The 18,499-nt window shown below is 45.1% G+C and overlaps 2 protein-coding genes across 7 annotated transcripts in view; one reads left to right on the top strand and one right to left on the bottom strand.

The window, feature by feature from the left end:
* The first annotated feature begins 3,528 nt into the window (after positions 1 to 3,528).
* LOC135309183 (5-hydroxytryptamine receptor 5B-like) lies at positions 3,529 to 18,188 on the top strand. Of its 3 annotated transcripts, none has more exons than XM_064435151.1 (3): positions 3,529 to 4,579; positions 11,380 to 12,465; positions 15,578 to 16,192. In XM_064435151.1, exons 1-2 carry the CDS (start codon positions 3,806 to 3,808, stop codon positions 11,704 to 11,706), a joined length of 1,101 nt encoding a protein of 366 aa, XP_064291221.1. In that variant the 5' UTR covers positions 3,529 to 3,805; the 3' UTR covers positions 11,707 to 12,465; positions 15,578 to 16,192. The 3 variants fall into 3 exon arrangements, with proteins under 3 accessions (XP_064291221.1, XP_064291220.1, XP_064291218.1); XM_064435150.1 differs by lacking the exon at positions 15,578 to 16,192 and adding an exon at positions 16,940 to 18,188 and having other exon boundaries at positions 3,531 to 4,579; positions 11,374 to 12,465; XM_064435148.1 differs by having other exon boundaries at positions 3,531 to 4,579; positions 11,374 to 12,465.
* Positions 15,839 to 18,499, bottom strand: part of CCDC93 (coiled-coil domain containing 93) — a 32,147-nt gene continuing 29,486 nt past the window's right edge. For all 4 annotated transcript variants that reach the window (XM_064435144.1, XM_064435145.1, XM_064435146.1 and 1 more), the window contains exons 22-23: positions 18,187 to 18,300; positions 15,839 to 17,003 (exon numbers count right to left, since the gene is read on the bottom strand). In XM_064435144.1, coding sequence (XP_064291214.1) covers positions 16,950 to 17,003; positions 18,187 to 18,300 — 168 coding nt within the window. In that variant the 3' untranslated portion in view covers positions 15,839 to 16,949. The remainder of the gene's footprint in view (positions 17,004 to 18,186; positions 18,301 to 18,499) is intronic.

Here is an 18,499-nt window from a genome sequence, read left to right as displayed (position 1 = left end):
CGTGATACTGCAAGAAGTGCAAAAGATTGTCAAAGTGGAATTCTGAGTTTTCCTTTGCAGCTTCCCCTGTTATCAGTCTTGTGAGCAGTTAATAGACCTTGGCCATCAGGCTCTCAAGGCTTGTCTCATAACAGTGACCAATCGCTCGGGGACTGATGCTGTGTGCCTTGAGAAATTGCTTTCTTCCTCTGAGAACCTTGACAAAGAAATTGGACTCTTTAAACCACGTAAGGGGGTGATCAAAACTGTCCTGCTTGAACTGGAAGATGGTTTTGACAGTTCTTGGAACAGGCCCATAAAGGAGCACTCTGCCACCGAGTTACTGCTCATAATTGTGAAAAATCTTGTCATGATCTGAGTTTCCTGTGCCATAATGCTGCTGAGTTAGAGACAAGCACAACGCTGGTCAGAAAGTGTTGCCATCAAATTTTTCAGGGTGAATGTCACAGGTAGAAGGCACCCTTACTGACATTGCAGAGCAAGAGTAGTTGAGAATTGAGTAAGATGTCTACTGAGGTCTGTTGTAAATAAGAAGTATGTTTATATTTTGGCAGTAATCAGCCTTTCTGTTTGATGTATGACTTGACAACTCAAGTGAGCTACCAAAACTCTGATGATTTGCTTTCAAGCCAGTGACTTGAGGCTCAGGGAAAGCAACTTACAGGAAGGGTGAAAAGGGCTATGTGATTTTAAAAAATAGTATTTAGTGGAGGAAGACATGGTGCTGACAGGATACTGCACAGGTCTGTGACTTTTGGTTTTAGTTCTACCACTGCCCTGCTTAGGAGTTCATTGTCCAGTCACTTCAGGTGCCCAAAACTTAGAAGGGATTTTATAGAGCCCTGAAAATAGCCAGAAAAGAGCCAGTTATTAGCCCTTGAAAGGTGGGTCGGTTGTTGGGTTTGGGTTTTTTAATTTTTTTCAAATTAAAGTAATGCTGAAAGAAGCCTATAATCAAGGGGCTAAGCGTACAGAATAAAATTATCACTGCTCCTGGCTTTTGCTCTATTAGCTTGATTTTCTCAGGATTTTAGCTGACAGGAGAATTCATGCAGTGCTTATTGAGGCTCTTGTTTGTCCAATGCTTTTAGATTTATAGAAGGTGTTGAGCCCTGACAATAAGAATCCAGCCTCTAGAGCTGCAATGCTCTTAGCTGCTAAAAAATCTGCTGGCTTGCATCAAAGTCATAAATACCACGATGTTGCCTCTGTCAAATCTCTTTATTGCACAGCCATGTGGGGAAGAGATTGCTTTTGTTTTTTCCTCTTAGCCCCCATGATAAACTTTTGCTATGGAGTTGTGAGGAGAGATAGAGGAAAGATGCCATTAGAAAAGGGAAGACAAATGGAAAGTCAGGGTCCTGTCTAGAAACACATCCACTTTGCTATATGGGTGTCATCCAGCTTAAGAACTGCATTCACTTTTCAAAAAAAGCCCCAAAACCTTAGCATACTCCTCCATAGCAGTCCATCTTCCCAGACACTTTTGTAAGCTGCAACACTGAAAAACATAACCATCTACTATTTTTCCCAGTTGGTCAGAATTTAAAGGAAAAAAAAATGAAAATTGTAGGGTCTGCAAAATCTTGTATAACAGTTACAAAACTTCCAGACCCTCCTCTCTGTTCTGACTGTCAGCTAAAGATGTTGAGACACCTAGGGCTTTCTGGGCTCCTCTATGAGTGGTTGCAATCACCTGTGAATGTTTTTATTATTAATAAAATCAATATTACCTGGCATCTATGTGACATCTAGATTCTCCATCATATTTTCAATTGTAAAAGTATGGAACCAGCTGTTAAAGGACTTTGGAAGGTTTGTTTTTTCTTGAGCTGAAATTTTCTGTATATTTCTCAAATTAATTGCAGGATTTATGTAACTGACTTTTCTTAAAAATGCTTTAGAAAGGAGGCTTATTTTCTATTAAAGAGGATGGAATAAAACTGCATCTGCCAGAAGCTTTTTTAGCACTTGAATCTAAAACAAAAAATGGAAAATACGTAAAGAATCAAGTTCAGTGTAGTCCCTTTATAATGGTCTAAAAATAATCTGCCTCTAATGGATAAAAACAAACTTCTGGAAAATGTAACATAAAATTTTATACATTTGCTATAAAAATACAGCATCACTTCACAAAATGGGCTGGAATTCTGTTATATCTGGATGAATCATCGCCCTCCAGAGCTGTTACTGAGCTGCCTGCTGTTCTTGGAAGTGCTTGGAAATGGTGCTGTGACAACGCTGGCTGAGCAGCTGCTCCCTGGGGAGGACAGACAGCTCCTCAGCACAGCTGAGCAAAGGGGAGCTTGGACATGAATTACAAGGATGCAGGGAGAGTTAAGCCAAGAACTTTCAGACTGACAGAAATAAATAGTATAACAAGACTGAGTCCAAAAAAATTCAGTTAAAGAGGCTCCTGAAGTGATGTCTGGTAAAGTGATGAGGACTAGGAAATATGTTTTGCAATTCCTCCCCTCTGTCACAAGTCCTTTTCTCATCAGTTCTTGGGTCAACAGGGAAAAGTGAGAACAGATGCAAAGGAAGATGTGAAGTATTTAGACTTACAAGAGATTGCTATTTTCCACCCTTTTGCATTTTGCTTCTCAAAAGCACCACAAAGCACCAAACATCCAGATGGAAAGATGACATTCCCTTGTATTCACTGCTGATTCTATTGTCCGTCTCCAAGCCCTTGGTCACATATTTTGATTACTTATTTTAAGAACAACGAAATGGTGCACTGAGGGAACATGGCAGGAAAGGGCTGTGAAGAGGGTGGCCCGTAGCCTCATGGGGTCCATGGGGAGAAAGGGGTGTCTTGTCACCACCTGGGTCTGTGGGGACACAGACTATTGCTGTCTACTCAGCCCTGCAGAGGCCACATCCGAGCACTGTGTCCACATCAGGGCTCCTCCGTACAGGAAAGGCAAGGAGAGGGTCCAGCAGAGGCCACAAAGGTCATGGGGGGTCTGGAGCAATTTCTCTTATGAGGAGAGACTGTGAGAGCTGGGCCTGTTTAGTCTGGAGAAGACAGGACAGAGAGGGGATCCCACTGATGGAGAAGACAGGACAGAGAGGCGATCCCACTGCCGGAGAAGACAGGACAGGGAGGGGATCCCACTGATGCACATTAAGATCTCAAAGGCAGCTGCCGAGAGGATGGCGCCAGACTCTTTCCAGTGGTGCCCAGCGACACCACTGAAAAACTAAAACACAAGGAGTTTAACCTCAACATGAGGAAGAGCTTTACACTGAGGTGGCAGCACACTAAAGGCTGCCGAGGGAGGTCGTGGAGCCTCCCTCTCCGGAGACATTCCAAACCCACCGGGACGTGTTCCTGAGACACCTGCCCGAGGTGACCCTGCCGGGCAGGGCGGTGGGTCGGGATGGTCTCCAGAGGTCCCTTCCAGCCCCGGCAGCTCAGAGATCCGCGAGCAGGGGCCTGTCTCCCCTCACGGGCAGCAGCGGCGGAGGCGGCGCCTCCCGCCGCCCCACACGGCCCGGCCGCGCCGCCGCCCCCGAGGCGGCCGCTGGGGCGGGGCGGCAGCGCCGGTGCCGCCCGCCCGGCCGCGCTGCCCGCGCCGGAGCCTCGCCGCGGTCCCGCCGCGCTTCCCTCCCTTCTCCAGCCTGCCTCCTTCCCGGGATGGGCGTGCGGAGCGGCGGGCGGGAGCGGCGGCGCTTGTGGAGCGGGCGCTGAGCGGAGGCACGTCCCGGCGTGCGGCTCCCGCTGGCCGGCAGCGGGGCTGGGACGGTGCCGGCGGCCTGGGAAGGGGCAGCGGTGAGGGGTCGAGCCCTGATCCCGGGCATGGCGGAGACCCTGAGCCCCTGCTCCCCACGGGGCCAGTGCCAGCCCAGCATGGGCACCAATACCTCGTCCGCCAACGTGGACACCAACGCCTCCTCCTCGGTGGTGGGCGGCAGCGCGTGGAGGGGCCGGGAGCCTTTCTCCATCCTCACCGTCCTCATCCTCACCCTGCTGGTGCTCCTGACCGTGGCCACGTTCCTCTGGAACCTGCTGGTGCTGGCGACCATCCTGCGAGTGAAGGCCTTCCACCGGGTGCCCCACAACCTGGTGGCCTCCACGGCGGTGTCGGACGTGCTGGTGGCGGCCCTGGTGATGCCGCTGAGCCTGGCGAAGGAGCTGTCGGCCGGGCGGCGGTGGCGGCTGGGCCGGGCGCTGTGCCTCGTGTGGGTGTGCTTCGACATGCTGTGCTGCACGGCCAGCATCTGGAACGTGACGGCCATCGCCCTGGACCGCTACTGGTCCATCACCCGGCAGCTGCAGTACACGCTGCTCGCCCGCCGCCGCATCTCCAACGTGATGATCGCTCTCACCTGGCTGCTGTCCGCCGCCATCGCCCTCGCCCCGCTCCTGGGCTGGGGGGAGACCTACAGCCCCGAGCAGGAGCGCTGCCAGCTCCGCCAGGACCCGTCCTACACCATCGTGTCCACGGGCGGCGCGTTCTACCTGCCCCTCTGCGTGGTGCTCTTCGTCTACTGGAAGATCTACAGGGCGTCCAAGTTCCACATGGGCGCCCGCAGGAGGAACGCCGTGGGGCCCCTGCCCGAGGCTGCCCAGGTAAGGCTGGCCAAGGGGAGGCATTCCCCGCCGCTCCCCCGGGCACTGCCGTCCTGCTTCTCCTCACTCGGCCGTCACCCCTCGGCACAGCGAGAAGGATGCCAGGTGCCTCGGAGGCTCCCGTGTGTGTTTGACTTTGTCACAGACTGGACGGGAGCACAATTAGCCAGTCAAAAAGTGCAGCTCCTGGAGAAGAGCTTTATTCTCATGTTTTCCTTGTGGGTTATAAGCGTAAGGGAGAGATGCATTCACTGCCAGTCAGGAGAGACTTTTGAAAATTGTCTCGTTGTTCTGAATTTGCCATTCCTTGGGTTTTTTTCCCCTCTTTATGTTTTTTTATAGCATTGGTGGGGTAAAAAAAGACATAAGCAGATCCCCAGGTCTCTACCAAGATATATGCACATTTAACTACCAGCACAGGCTTTGCATATCTGAATACATTTTGGTAAGCAAATTAAGCACTATTCACAATATAAACGTATATATATTGATGTGCTTGGGCTATTTTTCCTTGAATGCTGCTCACTGCCTAGTGTTGAAGCAATGAGCAATCATTTCTGGTTTAAAATTACCTGCTGGCTTCAAAACCATGGTCTCCTTATCCCAAAGATTGTCTGTAATCCTGCAGTGTTGGGAGGTTTTGTTCATTTTGGGGATACACTTTGCTGACAGGAAAGCTGTGTCCCTTCAGAAGGGTTGGGGTTGGCTCCTTGTGCTCCATAAGCCAGGCTCTCTGCATGGTGCTGCTGTCACCCATTCCATGCCTCCACCGTGCCTGGCTGTGCTCTCTGTAAACTTTCCCTGCCTTCTATCACAAACTCTTACTCTCACTCCTGTCAGTCTTTATGTTTCTGTGATTGCACGTTGTACTTCCTAAGCCCAGTCTCTTCCCAGTAGCCAAAGATGAGCTGTGTGGGAGTTGGAGATACCTACAGAGAACATTTCTGTTCCATTTAGGGTTAATCCTGCAAAGCCTCATTTCCCTGCAAAATCCTGTCTTTGATTTGGAGGCAAAGGAAGCTCATTATGATGGTCACAAGTAAGAGTCTGTAGGTTATGTCTCCAGATGCTTGCAAGAGATGCACTAGTATAATTGTATTATTGCACTGGCATAATTGCATAATTGCACTGGCAATTATGTGTGATTAGACTTGCAGATTTGTGTAATAATGTCTTGAAGCTGCTTCTAATATATATTGATTTATGAAGGTATCTTCTATGAAAAAGCAAAAAATTTGTTAGAAAAGTAGAGAACGTCTCCTCTAGTGGCATTATTTTTCCTACGATTTTCAGCCCTTAGTTTGCATCAGATTTCTTCCAAGCTGTTTTAAGTACAATGAAAATATTGCTTGGAGTTAATGTATAATCTCTTCAAGCACAAAACCCAGCTGATTATTTGTAGTGGTTTTGCATGCTCTGTCTGTTACATACACACCTACCCACACAGGACTAGTTGTTTGGAATTTAAAAGTCTGAGAAGTGAAATGAGCTGAGGCATTGCTGCTCGAGCCAGTGGAGAGACACATCACATGACAGCTTTAGCAAGACTGAGTCTGGCTGCAAATTGTCATAGTTCTGTCTGCAGGAGGCCCTGCGTGGGCCCAGCAGGGCTGCCAGGTGAGTGCTTTTTGTGATGCAGCATCTGGGGGCTGGTTTAGGCTGCACTGACACAAGGGCTCTGTCAGAGTGAGCTACACACGCGTTTTGGAGGGGTTATTGCAATGCCAGCAGGTGCTCAAGCCAGTAGGTCTTCTTTCTCATTGGTGTGATTGACATATTAACTTCTCCTAGCAGGGATTCTTGAGTCTGCAATTCATGTGTAGTGGCAGCTTCCCCTATTGTCCCAGCAGCTCTGTTTGCTGACTTAAATTAAAAGACTTGTGTGATTCAGATGCAAACTTTAGTCCTCACCTGAAGGAAGAGCTGATGCTGCACACGTGTACATTAAATGAATTTGTGGATCAAGCAAGCTGGCATTCAGGGTGCATTTCTTGTTTTCTTTCTAAATTAAGATACTGAGATTTACTTACTGAGTGCTATCCTGATCTTTTTTAAGAATGTGATAGTAGATTCCATCACTTTCACAGGAAGAGTAGCAGTTCCCCAGTGAATTCTGGAGGGGAATCTTCACACACATCACTACTGTTCTTTGGCAAAATCCTGTTGTTTTTTTAACATGCAAACACAAAGGTAACATTGCCAATCTTTGCTTCTCTGCATGCAGGGGTGATGAGGCTGTCAGCATGAGCTCTGTCCTCTCTGATGGGGCAAACTCTGTTCTGCTTCTCATGGTTTGCCCATCAGCTCATTCTCATTTTCCCATTCTTTCTCCCCTGATGTCTCTCCTCCCTCTACTTTCTCCCATCTCTGTTCTCAGAGAATGCTCACCTGTCATGCTCACCCTGGCAACGTTTTCCTTCTGTCACTGTGACTCTGCATGTGAATTCGCCTCTGCATCTATGTCAGTCCTCACTCCAGGTGCCCTGCACCAGTTGACCTGAAGAATATTAGCAGGGTTTTTTGGCAGACGATGCCAAAGGCTGGCAGTGTTTCCCAGTCTGGAGGTGAGCAATAACAGCAGTGATCCCTGCTGGGAGAGACGTCTGTGTTGCACTCAGGAATGAGCTGTCAGGTAGTGCTGGACTGGAACTGCACGGCAGGGCTGCAGTTGGTGGCCTGAGGTACAACCAGCTGGTTAATTCTGGCAAGGCTAAGGGCAGAAAAGGTCTGAGTTCACAGCACTCAGATGCCAGTAGGGATGTCTTGGAAAAAACAATGCACCAAGCGGAGCAGTGAGGGTGGTACCTTGATGTTTGTCAGCCAACAGAGTCAGGCACCAAAGTGCTTTGCAGGTTGCCTATATATAAATATATAAATATATAAATAGATAGATATATAATGGTTTGGGGTTTTTTCACAGAGAAAGGGCATTCCTTTCAAACTGGGAGTTGGCATACATACCTTATGTTCTTACAGAACTGCAGAACAGAATAGGCACAAAATAACTATTCTGAGTCATTCTTTGGTTAAAATTTTACTTGTGTTTTTGAAAAATACTTTTCAAAACCATTGAAAAAATTCAGGTGAGGGAGATGGATGTGAAGCATCTGAGATGCTTCTGGTTTTAATGAGAGCTTGGTTTTTGCTTTCCTTTGAAGTAAAATAATTGGGATTCTAAATTAAGCTGGTGCTTTTCTAAGTTTTTGTTTGCCAATTATGAAACTCCCTGAAAAGTGAATTCTGCAGGCAATACTGACGTGGGTGACCCTCATTAAAAACCTAGTGACATATCATCACTGACAGAGAGCTATGCTCTGTCACACCTGGTTGACAGCAGGCAATAATTCTCTCTCTAAACAGTCCAATTGAAATAAATGAGACTACTTGAAAACCAGCAGATACTGCTGGATAGTGCCCTTTTAAATCAATGAAATCACTTGTAGCATAGGGATAGCCCAGCAAACCTGAGAATGATGGGATCTGAATTTCTGCATTATTTACATGTAGCAATTGCAAAATCGGGTTTAAATTTTCATGTGAGGAGTTAAAAATTGAGTTAAAAATTGTTGATGATTGGTGGAGGTCTTGGTGGTGGGTTTTTTTTTTTTTTTTTTTTGTTTTGTTTTGTTTTTTTTGTCCTCTCTCAAAGTACTTACATAAAGTACTTACATAGTATATAAAAACATTAGGCATGATCCAAACCTTAGAGTTTTGTGAGAGTCCTTCCCACTTTGGATAACATCAGGCCCCAGAGCTCCAGAGGTGCTGTGTTGTTGTTCTGCACCTTGGCCCATTCAGCTTCTCCAACCCACTTAACCAGTCAGGACAATGTGAGAGTAAAAAAAACAAATTCTCCTTTTCTGAAGGGGCCACAGGCCTTTTATTTCTTATTTGTGCCTCTGTACAAGTAGAAGAGATGTGTCAGGAAACAAAGTTCAGCTGTCCAGAAGCAAAGTGGAGTGGGTAGTTATTTCCTGGGAGAAATACAGTTAGTGAGAGAGAGCAGGTGTTCTTCTCCCTGTCAAAGGAGCTGTTTGTCGTGTTGGTGGAGTGTCCAAGACAGTGTAGACATTTCTATGTTTTGATCCTTTGTTGTGCATTTAGCTTCTTGTGCTCTTGTTCAAAGAGCAAGTAGTGTGCCAGGGCTGCACTGAGGCAGTACTGGCCTTTGCTGAACTGCACTGTGATAGGCAAAGCTCTCAATTTGTGGTGCTAAGCCAGATTTGATTGATGTTTGTCATTGCTGTTGTTTTGCTGTTGCAGCCCTGCAGGTGCAGGACAGACACACGCCGAGCACCTGCCACGAAGGACCAGTAATAACAATCATTAAAGCTATAAGGAACATTTTAAATCAAAGGATGTTGTCAGAAGGTCCTTGGTGGCACGTTTTCTATGACATTCTAGGAACACAGGAATTGGGAACATGTAGCCATTTAGAAGTAGTAATTTACTGGGGACAAACAAACAAGAGAAGAGGCATTGAACTGTAATTGCTGATCAGTGTACAGAAGAATAAATTCTGGAACTCAAACCTAACTCCTTTGTGACTGTAGAAGGATTTGTACTTGAGCTCATTCCCTTCATTTACTTTTTATTAGTCTCACAGAACAGCGGTTATCTCTGCAGTTCTCACAGCCCATTGTCCTGGAAATAGCTGATTTCATGAGTTCAGAACCAAATTCTGGCCTCAGAGGAGCAGTCCTTTCATGCCAGCTCTTTCCCCAGTGCTCCTGACTCGCAGCTCCTGGAGCAGTGCCTGGGCAGATGGAAGGAAATCTGTGCCCAAGGCAGAGAGTGCTGCAAGACACCGAGTGAGAACAGGGTGCAGCACTGCAGAGATGGCTCCAGCATAACCCAAGGCATCTATCTCCATGCACTGCTCTAATTTACAGTCTGTGACCACCTCTTCTGCTGCCACAGCCCGCTTGCTAGTGTTCATCAGTAAGCCCAAAATGGGGGCAAAGGTTCTACACTTGTCCTCTGTTCTGTGTGGTTTGGGGATAAAGGTCAGCTGTTGTGACTTACATTGGAAACTGGAGTCATGTTGGTGGAGCATCCAAGACAGCCTCTGGGGCTGGCACTGGGAGCAGAAGATTTGATGCAGTTAGAGCTGCGTTTAGTTCTAGCAAGAAATTTACAAAACATACCATGATCTAGTTTCACTTGCCCTTTTGTTTTCAGAGGCTTGACCTAACAACTAGGGAAGTTTGTAAAAACTCCTCTTACTTCAGTAGGAGCTTGACCAGGCTGTACGTGCAGGCTTCATTGTGGAAAACACCTGAGAACTGAGTTATCTTCTAGCAAAGGAAATGAAATAACCTTTTCTTACAATATGTAATTAAGTGATGAAAGGGTCACTGCTAGGAATTTCTACAGTCAGAAGCAATGAGAAGGCTCTGATTTGATTTTGTGATTTGATGATGGCACACAGCAAGCTCCATCTTCTGAGCAGGAGCTGCAGATTAAATACAGTATCAAACTGTGCCTGATGCTCCTGAGGAAGTCCTTTGTATGGCTGTTCCCAGGAGGCACTTACGCAACTGTTCCTCAGGGCTAAGACATAATCTTTCAGGGTTGCTTGTCACAGATTTGTCCTCGTGTCATACATTCATCCCTTTTTGCAGAGTGTGATTAAGGACGTGCAGAGCAAGTCCTTCTGCAGACAAATGGTGTGATCCTTGCTACATGAGGGGTGTCCCATTTTAATTGTCAGAACAGATGTGATTTTCATTTTCCTCCATTATTTGCCTGTGCCCATAATCTGCTGCTGTTGTGTTCTGCAGCCCTGTCTCGTGTCTGAGGGTGCAGACAGGGATATCCATCCTGAAGAGTGATTGTTCAGCCGCTGCTTCACTGCCTGAATTGCTGTGCTCATACTGAGTAGAGGTCCTCCTTCTATTGCAGAGGTAGCACATGAATGTGCAATATGTAGCTAATCTAACAATGACCCATATTTGGAGTGCCTGTGAATTATCACTCAGGAAAATTTTACAGCCTTAAGCTGTTGCTTTTATTGCACTCTCTTCATAAGTGTAGTGCCTAGAAAAACTTTAATATCACAGACACTTCAATCTTCAGATTAAAATCTCTAGGGATTGTCTTCATCTGTTCAGACTCAAAGCACACAGCTTCTGCCCAGAAGCTGTTTGCTCCAGAGCACTGTGCTGTACTCACTGCAGAGAGGAGTGTCCTGCCCTCAGTGAGAGGAGACAAGAAGCACTGTCAACAGCCTGGAGTAGCTGAAATTTTCTCCTCTCTTGTATAACCTCTACTGAAGCCAGAGTTTGAACTGAAGGTCAAATGAAATGGCGTTTTTCTGGCAATGGTGTTCTTTTTGAGAAAGTACAGAATCACAGCATGGCTGGACTTGGAAGGGACCTCTGGAGATGATCTAGTCCAAGCCCTGCTGAAGCAGTTCACCTACAGCGGGTCTGAAAGCCATGTAGCAGCATGAGGCTGATGCAGGGATAGGCAGCAGACACAGGCCTTTGTTAGCCTGCCTTGACAACCTCATTTCCCCCTGGGTGTGAAGGCATCCAGTGCAGTGAAGTGAAAGAGTCCCACAACACACGTGGTACCAGGTACTCTTTATTTAGCTCTGTTTGTCAGTTACACTTGGCAGCTTTTCCAGTGTAATGAGTTTGGCACTCTGGGGCATTCTCTTTCTTTTAGCATGGAAGGAATGAAGTTCAGGCCTTTTGTGGTAGGTGCACAGATGTTGTGCTGTCATTTAGAAGTAATACTTCACTCAAACAAACAGTCTTGGTAAGAAACTGTGTTTGCTTTTGTTTGAGGTGAAGGAAGCTTCGAAGGAACCACAGATGGTGTTTACAGCTCGTCGTGCAGCTATCACTTTCCAGACAGATGGAGAAACATGGAGAGAACAGAAAGAGAAAAAGGCAGCTCTGATGGTTGGCATCTTAATTGGAGTTTTTGTGCTGTGCTGGATCCCTTTCTTCATCACAGAATTAATAAGTCCCCTCTGTTCCTGCAACATCCCTCCCGTCTGGAAAAGCATCTTTCTTTGGCTTGGTTACTCAAATTCTTTCTTTAATCCTCTCATTTATACAGCATTTAACAAAAATTACAACAATGCCTTCAAGAACCTTTTTGTAAAACAAAGATAAAAGGGGACACAGAGGAGAAAATGATTATTGCATAAAAGAAACATGCCTGTGCTATGTACAGTTTTCATGCACAAGAGCTACTTGAGGGGATTTAGGAGCAGTGAAAAAGAAGATGGAAGACGTCTGGATATAAACCTACTGAGAGTTTACAGCTCCCCCTTATAAACACAGATGTGCTACGCCAGTGTTTGGCAAAGAAGGTGGGAGCAGGGAATGCCTCCCGTCTGCTCTTCAGTCATGTCAGGCTGGGTGTGCCAGCGCAGCGCTGTGAGCGTTCGGTGCCGCGGCTGGCACACCCAACCCGGCTGATCCCGCCCGGGCCGGGCTGCAGCTCTCCTCATTAGCGAAGGCACCGGTGGGAGATGCTAATGAGCGATCCTGACGTGTTCGTGATATGGGCAGGATGCTGGCCTCGCGTTTGAGATTGATTTGGAAGGGAATAAGCATGCTGCAGTCAATCAGTCCTTGAGCTGATGTGAAATTGAAGTGGATGACCAAGCAGCTCAGGAACACACCCTGCCGGGACTGAGGGGCTGTGTGCTCTGCAAGCAGCAGGGCTTGATGGGCAGGCTCGGTCAAACAGGCGCCAGCTGTGTCCCCTGAGGTTAAGTGAAACTTAAGGGGCAAGCATAGAATTATTCAGAGCCCCTGAGAATGTGTTCTCACTGCTTGCACAGGGGGATTTAGTGAGGATTTTTCACTTGTGTTGTCCTCTCTCACTCTGCCAGGCTCAGACTCTCCCTGTTTTATGAAACCCAGGTGAGCTCAAGATAGACACCAACACCTCCAAGTGAATGGGGACTGTGTGCATGGTTATTTCATGCTATCATAAAACTGAGCAGGCATCTGTGTTACAAACTCCAAACAGGATGCTCGGTCACACCAGGTGTGCTGGCAGCAGCACGTGGCTGCTTGGCAGTGGTGGGTGAGTGCCTGCACTGTGTCTGGGGCTCTTGCACCATAAATGTGCTCATCACCCAGCCTGGGTGAAGTCCACAATTTGTCAACTGACATCAACTTCCTCCTACTGTAACAAAGGTGTTGGTGCCATCAGGTTTAAGAGACTCCCCAAAACCCAAAGAGACTCTAAATAATTTTCCCAAGATCTGACGAACATCCCTAACCCAACAATATATACATAAATAACCTATTTCCTTGCATACTGCCAAGTCCATCTTGCTCCATATTTGTTTCTCTGGTGGGTTTTACTTCCTCCTCTGCTCTGAGTGGGAGGGCTGACAGCATCTCTGAGTATTTCTAGCATGGCAGCTTTTTACTGACAGAGTCCCAGGAAGCTTAAGGGAGCTTGGCTGCATCTCAGGAGCACAGTGTATGGTGAGGTCAGGCAGTGCTGTACCTCACACCTGCAGGGCTGTGACAGGCCAGGGTGACCTGCTGTGCCCACAGCCACCTGTGTGTCTTGCATTCCTGCAGAGGATGCTTCTCTCAATTTCAGTGGGAATTCAGAAGTTTTAATTACCAAGAATTTCAAAAGAGTTGTTAGACAGTGACTCAGACTTAAATGCTGATTTAAATAGCTTTCCCTTGTGACTCTCAACTTGCCTGCATATGGAATAGCTACCATTCAAACCAGTGTTTGGAGGATTAATTAAACCAGAAGGAAGGCATATATCTAAGAGACTGAATGTTACTAAAACCTGCAGCTTCATTCAGAATCACTGCCAAATTTTTCAAGTCAATTGATTTTTTTCATGTAAGAGAGTCACTGCTCTAAAACCTTTAAAATCCAAACAGATGACATGGATGGAGGAAATGCAGAGGTCATCTTCAGCTGGTGTTGAAAAACATACAAATCTTCTGCATGTGGCACTCCTGAAATTTCTAGTAAACACATTTTTGGACAAATTTTAGTGCCTGTACTTCCTCAGCCTGGTAAGTCAAGCCATTACTGTCACAAAAATCCACTGCCAACACTGGTGCCCTGGCCCATCCCAGTCTGCAGGAGCTGCAGTAATCTCCAGCTGCACATTCCAACTGACTGGAGCAGCACCCAGCTCCAGTTCCAGAAGCTGCACAGCAGTGCAGGCACCTTCTCCCATGGCTTGGCCTCTGGAGCATGGGAGGACAGCACAGAGCTGCAAGGGCCCTGTGCAGTTCTTGCAGGGCACAGCTGCAGACACTGACCTGCAGGAGAGCAGCAGCAGGGCCCTGAGAGCTCTCCTCCTCCTCCTCAAGGATGAATTTAGCTCCCTTAGGAGGCAGGGCTGGGCCTCTGGAGGTCTGAAGAGAAGCAGCCAGTGCTCTGCCCACCCAAGCATCTGTGCCAGCAGCGAGTGTTACAGTGACAGGCTCACACAGCCAGCCTCCCTACGCACCCAGAGGCTACAACGGGCAAGCAGAGCTTTCATTTCATTGGCTTTAGAAAGCTCTCAACAAAATCAGCTTCCCACACTGGCTCTAAATCCAGACTGTATTTAGGAGAATGGCAGCACAGAATCGGGATTTAAAATTCTGGGTGTTAATCACAGCTTCCTGTGGGGAAAAGAAAATATCAGTGGTTGCTGCCTAACTTGCTGGATGCTGCCATATGAACTAAGATTAATGACACACTATCTTGACTATTCAAACAGAAAAAAAATCAAATATTCTAAAGAGACATCATTTGGCACAGCTTAAATGCTATGTATTTATTTCCCCAATAGAAGCTGCCAATTTGGAGTACAGCAATCATCTCTGCTTTTAAGCAGTGAACTACTAGTTTTAAACTTCATTTCCTGACACTGAATTTGCTCCTAGAAAAGTTTATTGGAGCCTATTGCTCAGCAGAAGGGCAGAGTTGCATCCTGCAGCAAGGCTCTAAGAATCCTGCAGCAGCTGCATTGTGGGAGGCCAGAATGTGCAGAAATGAAAGGGCTTTGGAAGATGAGTGTGAGCAGACAATGCTAATAACCCTAATAAAGAAATTAGGTTTTGCTGCAAGTCTTGAAAATGTTACTTTACAAGTCTTAGAAGGTAACACCAAAAGAGTTCAGGGCAAGACCGTTCTCTTTCAACAAGGAAATCCAGCAATACTGAACAAAAATCCTGAGAATGCCTTGCTTGCAGCCAGCTGAGATGGGGAATTAAGGCAGATTCTCCTTGCTGTTAGTTTCTCCCCAGGTATGAGGAGAAATGGCACCTGATACAGAGAGCCTGTGCCAGGAAGCAAGGAACAGCTGATGGAACTGTTTTCACACCCTCACCAGCTCCTTTCTTCTCCTTTTCACATGGGCCTCACACCAAAGGTAGTGGCCATCGGCCCTGGGCTCCATCTACAGCAGACAGTGAGTTATGATTTCTCCTTTGTGAGCAGCAACTGCATTCTACAAACCTCAGATTTATATCTCAGTCAAAATCACACAAATCCTAGTCAGAGCAACATTTTTATATTCCTTGTGGAAGTTTCCAGGTTACTGTATTTGTAGCTGGTAACCATAAATTTTAACATTATACTGAACAAATAATCACATAATTTATTCTACATGCAAATTCATTATTTACTTTACCTAGGAAATTTTGCTTGATGCTAAAAAGCAATTGTGATTAAAATGATAAATCCCAAATTGAAATGCCCATTCAAGTTATTTTTTTAGAGTTGTGTGGTACACAAACACAGCACAGCTTGAATTCCCAAGCAGTTCTCCTTGGTGCCAAAGTTAAGTTATTCTATCTACAAACTGGAAAGAGCCTTATAGTTTTTATAGCAAGCAAAGTTTGTAGACAGAGATAATGCTTCCTGTATCAAAGCTGACTATAGAAAATCTGCAAGCAGCACTCAATGCAGGTTTCCTTCTTTGAAGGAATGCTGAATGTAAATTTTTCCTTCTTTGAAGGGACTTGGAATCTGATTTTACCTTCATTATTTTGCTAGCCCTGGGCAGACTGACTTTTTGAACAGATTCAAGAGGAGCAGCCCAGATCTATTCCCTCAGTAACCAGTGTGGGGGAGCAAGGTTCCAGCTGGCTCAGTGGGAAGGTTTCCTTTCTGTTGGTGCTGAAGGAACAGGACATCACAAACACAGTGACTCATTGACTATGGACACGATTCATCTTTTAATGCACTTGTAATTCAGGAGCCTGGGAAAGCTTCTAAGGCAAGTTCCACCTTAAAAACACGATATCAGAATATCAGTGGATTCCAAACATTTTTATTTTGTATCTGCTGCCACAGACAGTAACTGAACAGTGCTGTCATCAGTGTCAGTGGGAAAAAGGAACACGGGTCTTCTTCTCCCGAAGATGTCATGTACATTAAGAAGTCAGTCCAAAATCCTGGTGTTAAGTACAAAAAGCAACTGTTTGAATTATAAAATACTGTATATACAGATATAAAAATGTCTCAGAAAGTGTCCCACAAAGTTTCTGAACTTTCAAGAGCAAATCTTCAGCAGGGTAAGTATTGGTTGTCTTCAAAGGTGAGCATCAGTTCGTTAGAGCAGAATGTCCCAGTCTTATCTTCCTATATTACAGGTGACAGACTCTGATTTTCATCCCAGCCAGGGATAACGTGGTGATCCTAGTATTAAGATGTTTTTTTTCCTGGAGCTATTAATTTAACAAGCAAACTCTCTATATATAAAAATGAAATTTCAAAGAAATTTATACAACAGCTAGACTTTATAAAAATATAGATCTATAATTTTACACCAGGAATTATCCAAGGTAAGTTTTCATTTTCTTAGTCATTAGAAATTAATTGTTATCCTTTGGAATCCTATATATGGCTAGAGTATAAACTAAAATAATGTGAAGTTATTAGCTGGAAAAGCAAGTTTGAAGAATCTCATTCTGTGGGTTTTTTTGGGGCCAAAATTATCAAACTACTGCATTCTGTAGTGCTTATCCTGTGGGGTGGTGGACATACTACACAGTACATGTAAACTTATTCCAGAATTTCACCTAATTCAGTGTTAAAACCCAAATAAAAAAAAAAAACATTCCCACTGTCCTTACTGTAGAAAAAGAAACCCAAACCCAAATAAATAAAGTTAGACAGTATTTCTATTTTGCTGTACTGTGTTAACTCTTTACTGTGTAGTGGAGGCAATAATGAATAATACAGCCATGTGATGAGGGAATGTAAACTGAACATATACTGGAAAAACCAGACGTTTACAGCTGTGTATATATATTTTTTATATATTTCTATATATATACATCTACATTGCAGTTATAACTGTCACCTCACAAAAGAGATTCAGTGGACTGAGCAATCTTCTATAAATTTCCCCAGCTGGAGTTCTTCAGGAAGAACTGGCTTTCAGCTTGGACAGCAGCATTTCATTCTTACGGCATTCCTGTTAACAGAGAGCAAACATGTAAGGAGGAATTGCTCTCAACTCTGCTACCTGCATCTCCACACCAACAGAACCAAACCCTTTCTTTCATTTTGAAACATCTCCACAATCCAAAGCAGCCTGGAGTGAGTGATGAGTTGAAGATAATTGTTATTCCAATGGCAATACTCATTAAACTTCATGACATGCCAGCCAGAAGGAACACTGCTTGACCACCCATCTGAAGTTTTTACATGTAGCTAAAGCAAATTCAGCTTTTTACTTATAACTAGAATAAATCTGAAATGGAGATTACTTGTAGGTGATCTGGAACAGTTCACAGGACAGTTTGCAAAAGAGTCAGTGCCTCAGGGAACAACTCTTGGTCAGGAAATGTATTTCTACAAGTACACCTGGTTTCAGTACCACAACCATGACTTTTTTATTTTTAAGGGTGGCAGAGTTGAGCAGAAATTCCCTCATATGGCAATGGAAGAAAAATAGGAAAAAAAAAACTTAACAATAGATCTACCTAAATTCTGCAAGTAGGATGTAAAATTCTGCATGTCAGACAAGTAGCTGAACAGCCCCTGTCATTCTGCCAGAGTATGCTGTCTGAAACAGGAAGGAACTGTCTCAGAACAAAGCAGGAATAATTACACAAAGATGTTTTTCCTCGAACATATGAAGCCAAATGACAATTTTGCCTGCAGCAGTCCTTTTCATTCATTCATTCTCATGGAGACAGCAAGTAACAGAAGCCCAAGATGATTAAAAGCTTAGGAAAGGCTAAATCAATGAAGTGTTATACAGTGCTTTCACAGTCATTAGGCAACAAGGCTGGTTCCTGAAGATTAATGACCAAGATCCTGCATTTCCTCCTTATTCACACACATTTCCACACCCCTCTTTGCTCCAATAACTAACTGCTCACAGACCTTCAGGAGATGCCACGTGAAAATCTAAATACACCACTGGCTTGATAACCTCTCCCTGTAACATGGAGAGGTGCCAATCTAGCAGTGAAAGGACTCCCAGAATCAAATTCAGAGTCCAAGATTCACATGGAGAAAACGATCAAGATACATCATAAACATGGTGTGATAAGCATCTTATCAGGAAATCTTGTGCATATATTAATGCACAAGTCACATCAAAATGGATCACTGAACAGGACAGTTGAACATAGCAAAAGTGTTCTTACCTCTTTAAATTCTTTCACTGTTTTGAAATAAAGTCTCTGTTTCTCTAGAAGCTCTAAGTATTCATCATTCAACTGGTCTCTTCTCATTTTGTTTTCTTGCTTCTTCTTTTCCATCTGTTGGTATGCAGGAAGGGTAAGAGATCATATGTATGTGATACACATGGACATACTGCACAAGGAACAGCTAGCTATAACACACAAGGGGAGACAGATACTTCATGAATTATACCCCCAGCTCGTGCTTGAAATGCAATGAACATTTAGGTCAGCTCTTCAAAATTAAAAGCCTAATGCTGAAGTCTCAGTACCAGAG

Source organism: Passer domesticus, chromosome 10 (assembly GCF_036417665.1).
Source record: "Passer domesticus isolate bPasDom1 chromosome 10, bPasDom1.hap1, whole genome shotgun sequence".
Taxonomy (NCBI): domain Eukaryota; kingdom Metazoa; phylum Chordata; class Aves; order Passeriformes; family Passeridae; genus Passer; species Passer domesticus.
The sequence above is the reverse complement of the archived record's forward strand: the minus strand, read 5'-3'. Positions and strand labels throughout refer to the sequence as shown.

What these genes read in the sequence shown, in the direction of transcription:
- LOC135309183 (XM_064435150.1), top strand. Translation starts at nt 3,806, where the DNA reads ATGGCGGAGACCCTGAGCCCCTGCTCCCCACGGGGCCAGTGCCAGCCC. An exon ending in CCCTGCCCGAGGCTGCCCAG is followed by an intron (nt 4,580 to 11,373) that starts GTAAGGCTGGCC and finishes CTTTTGTTTGAG; the next exon opens with GTGAAGGAAGCTTCGAAGGA.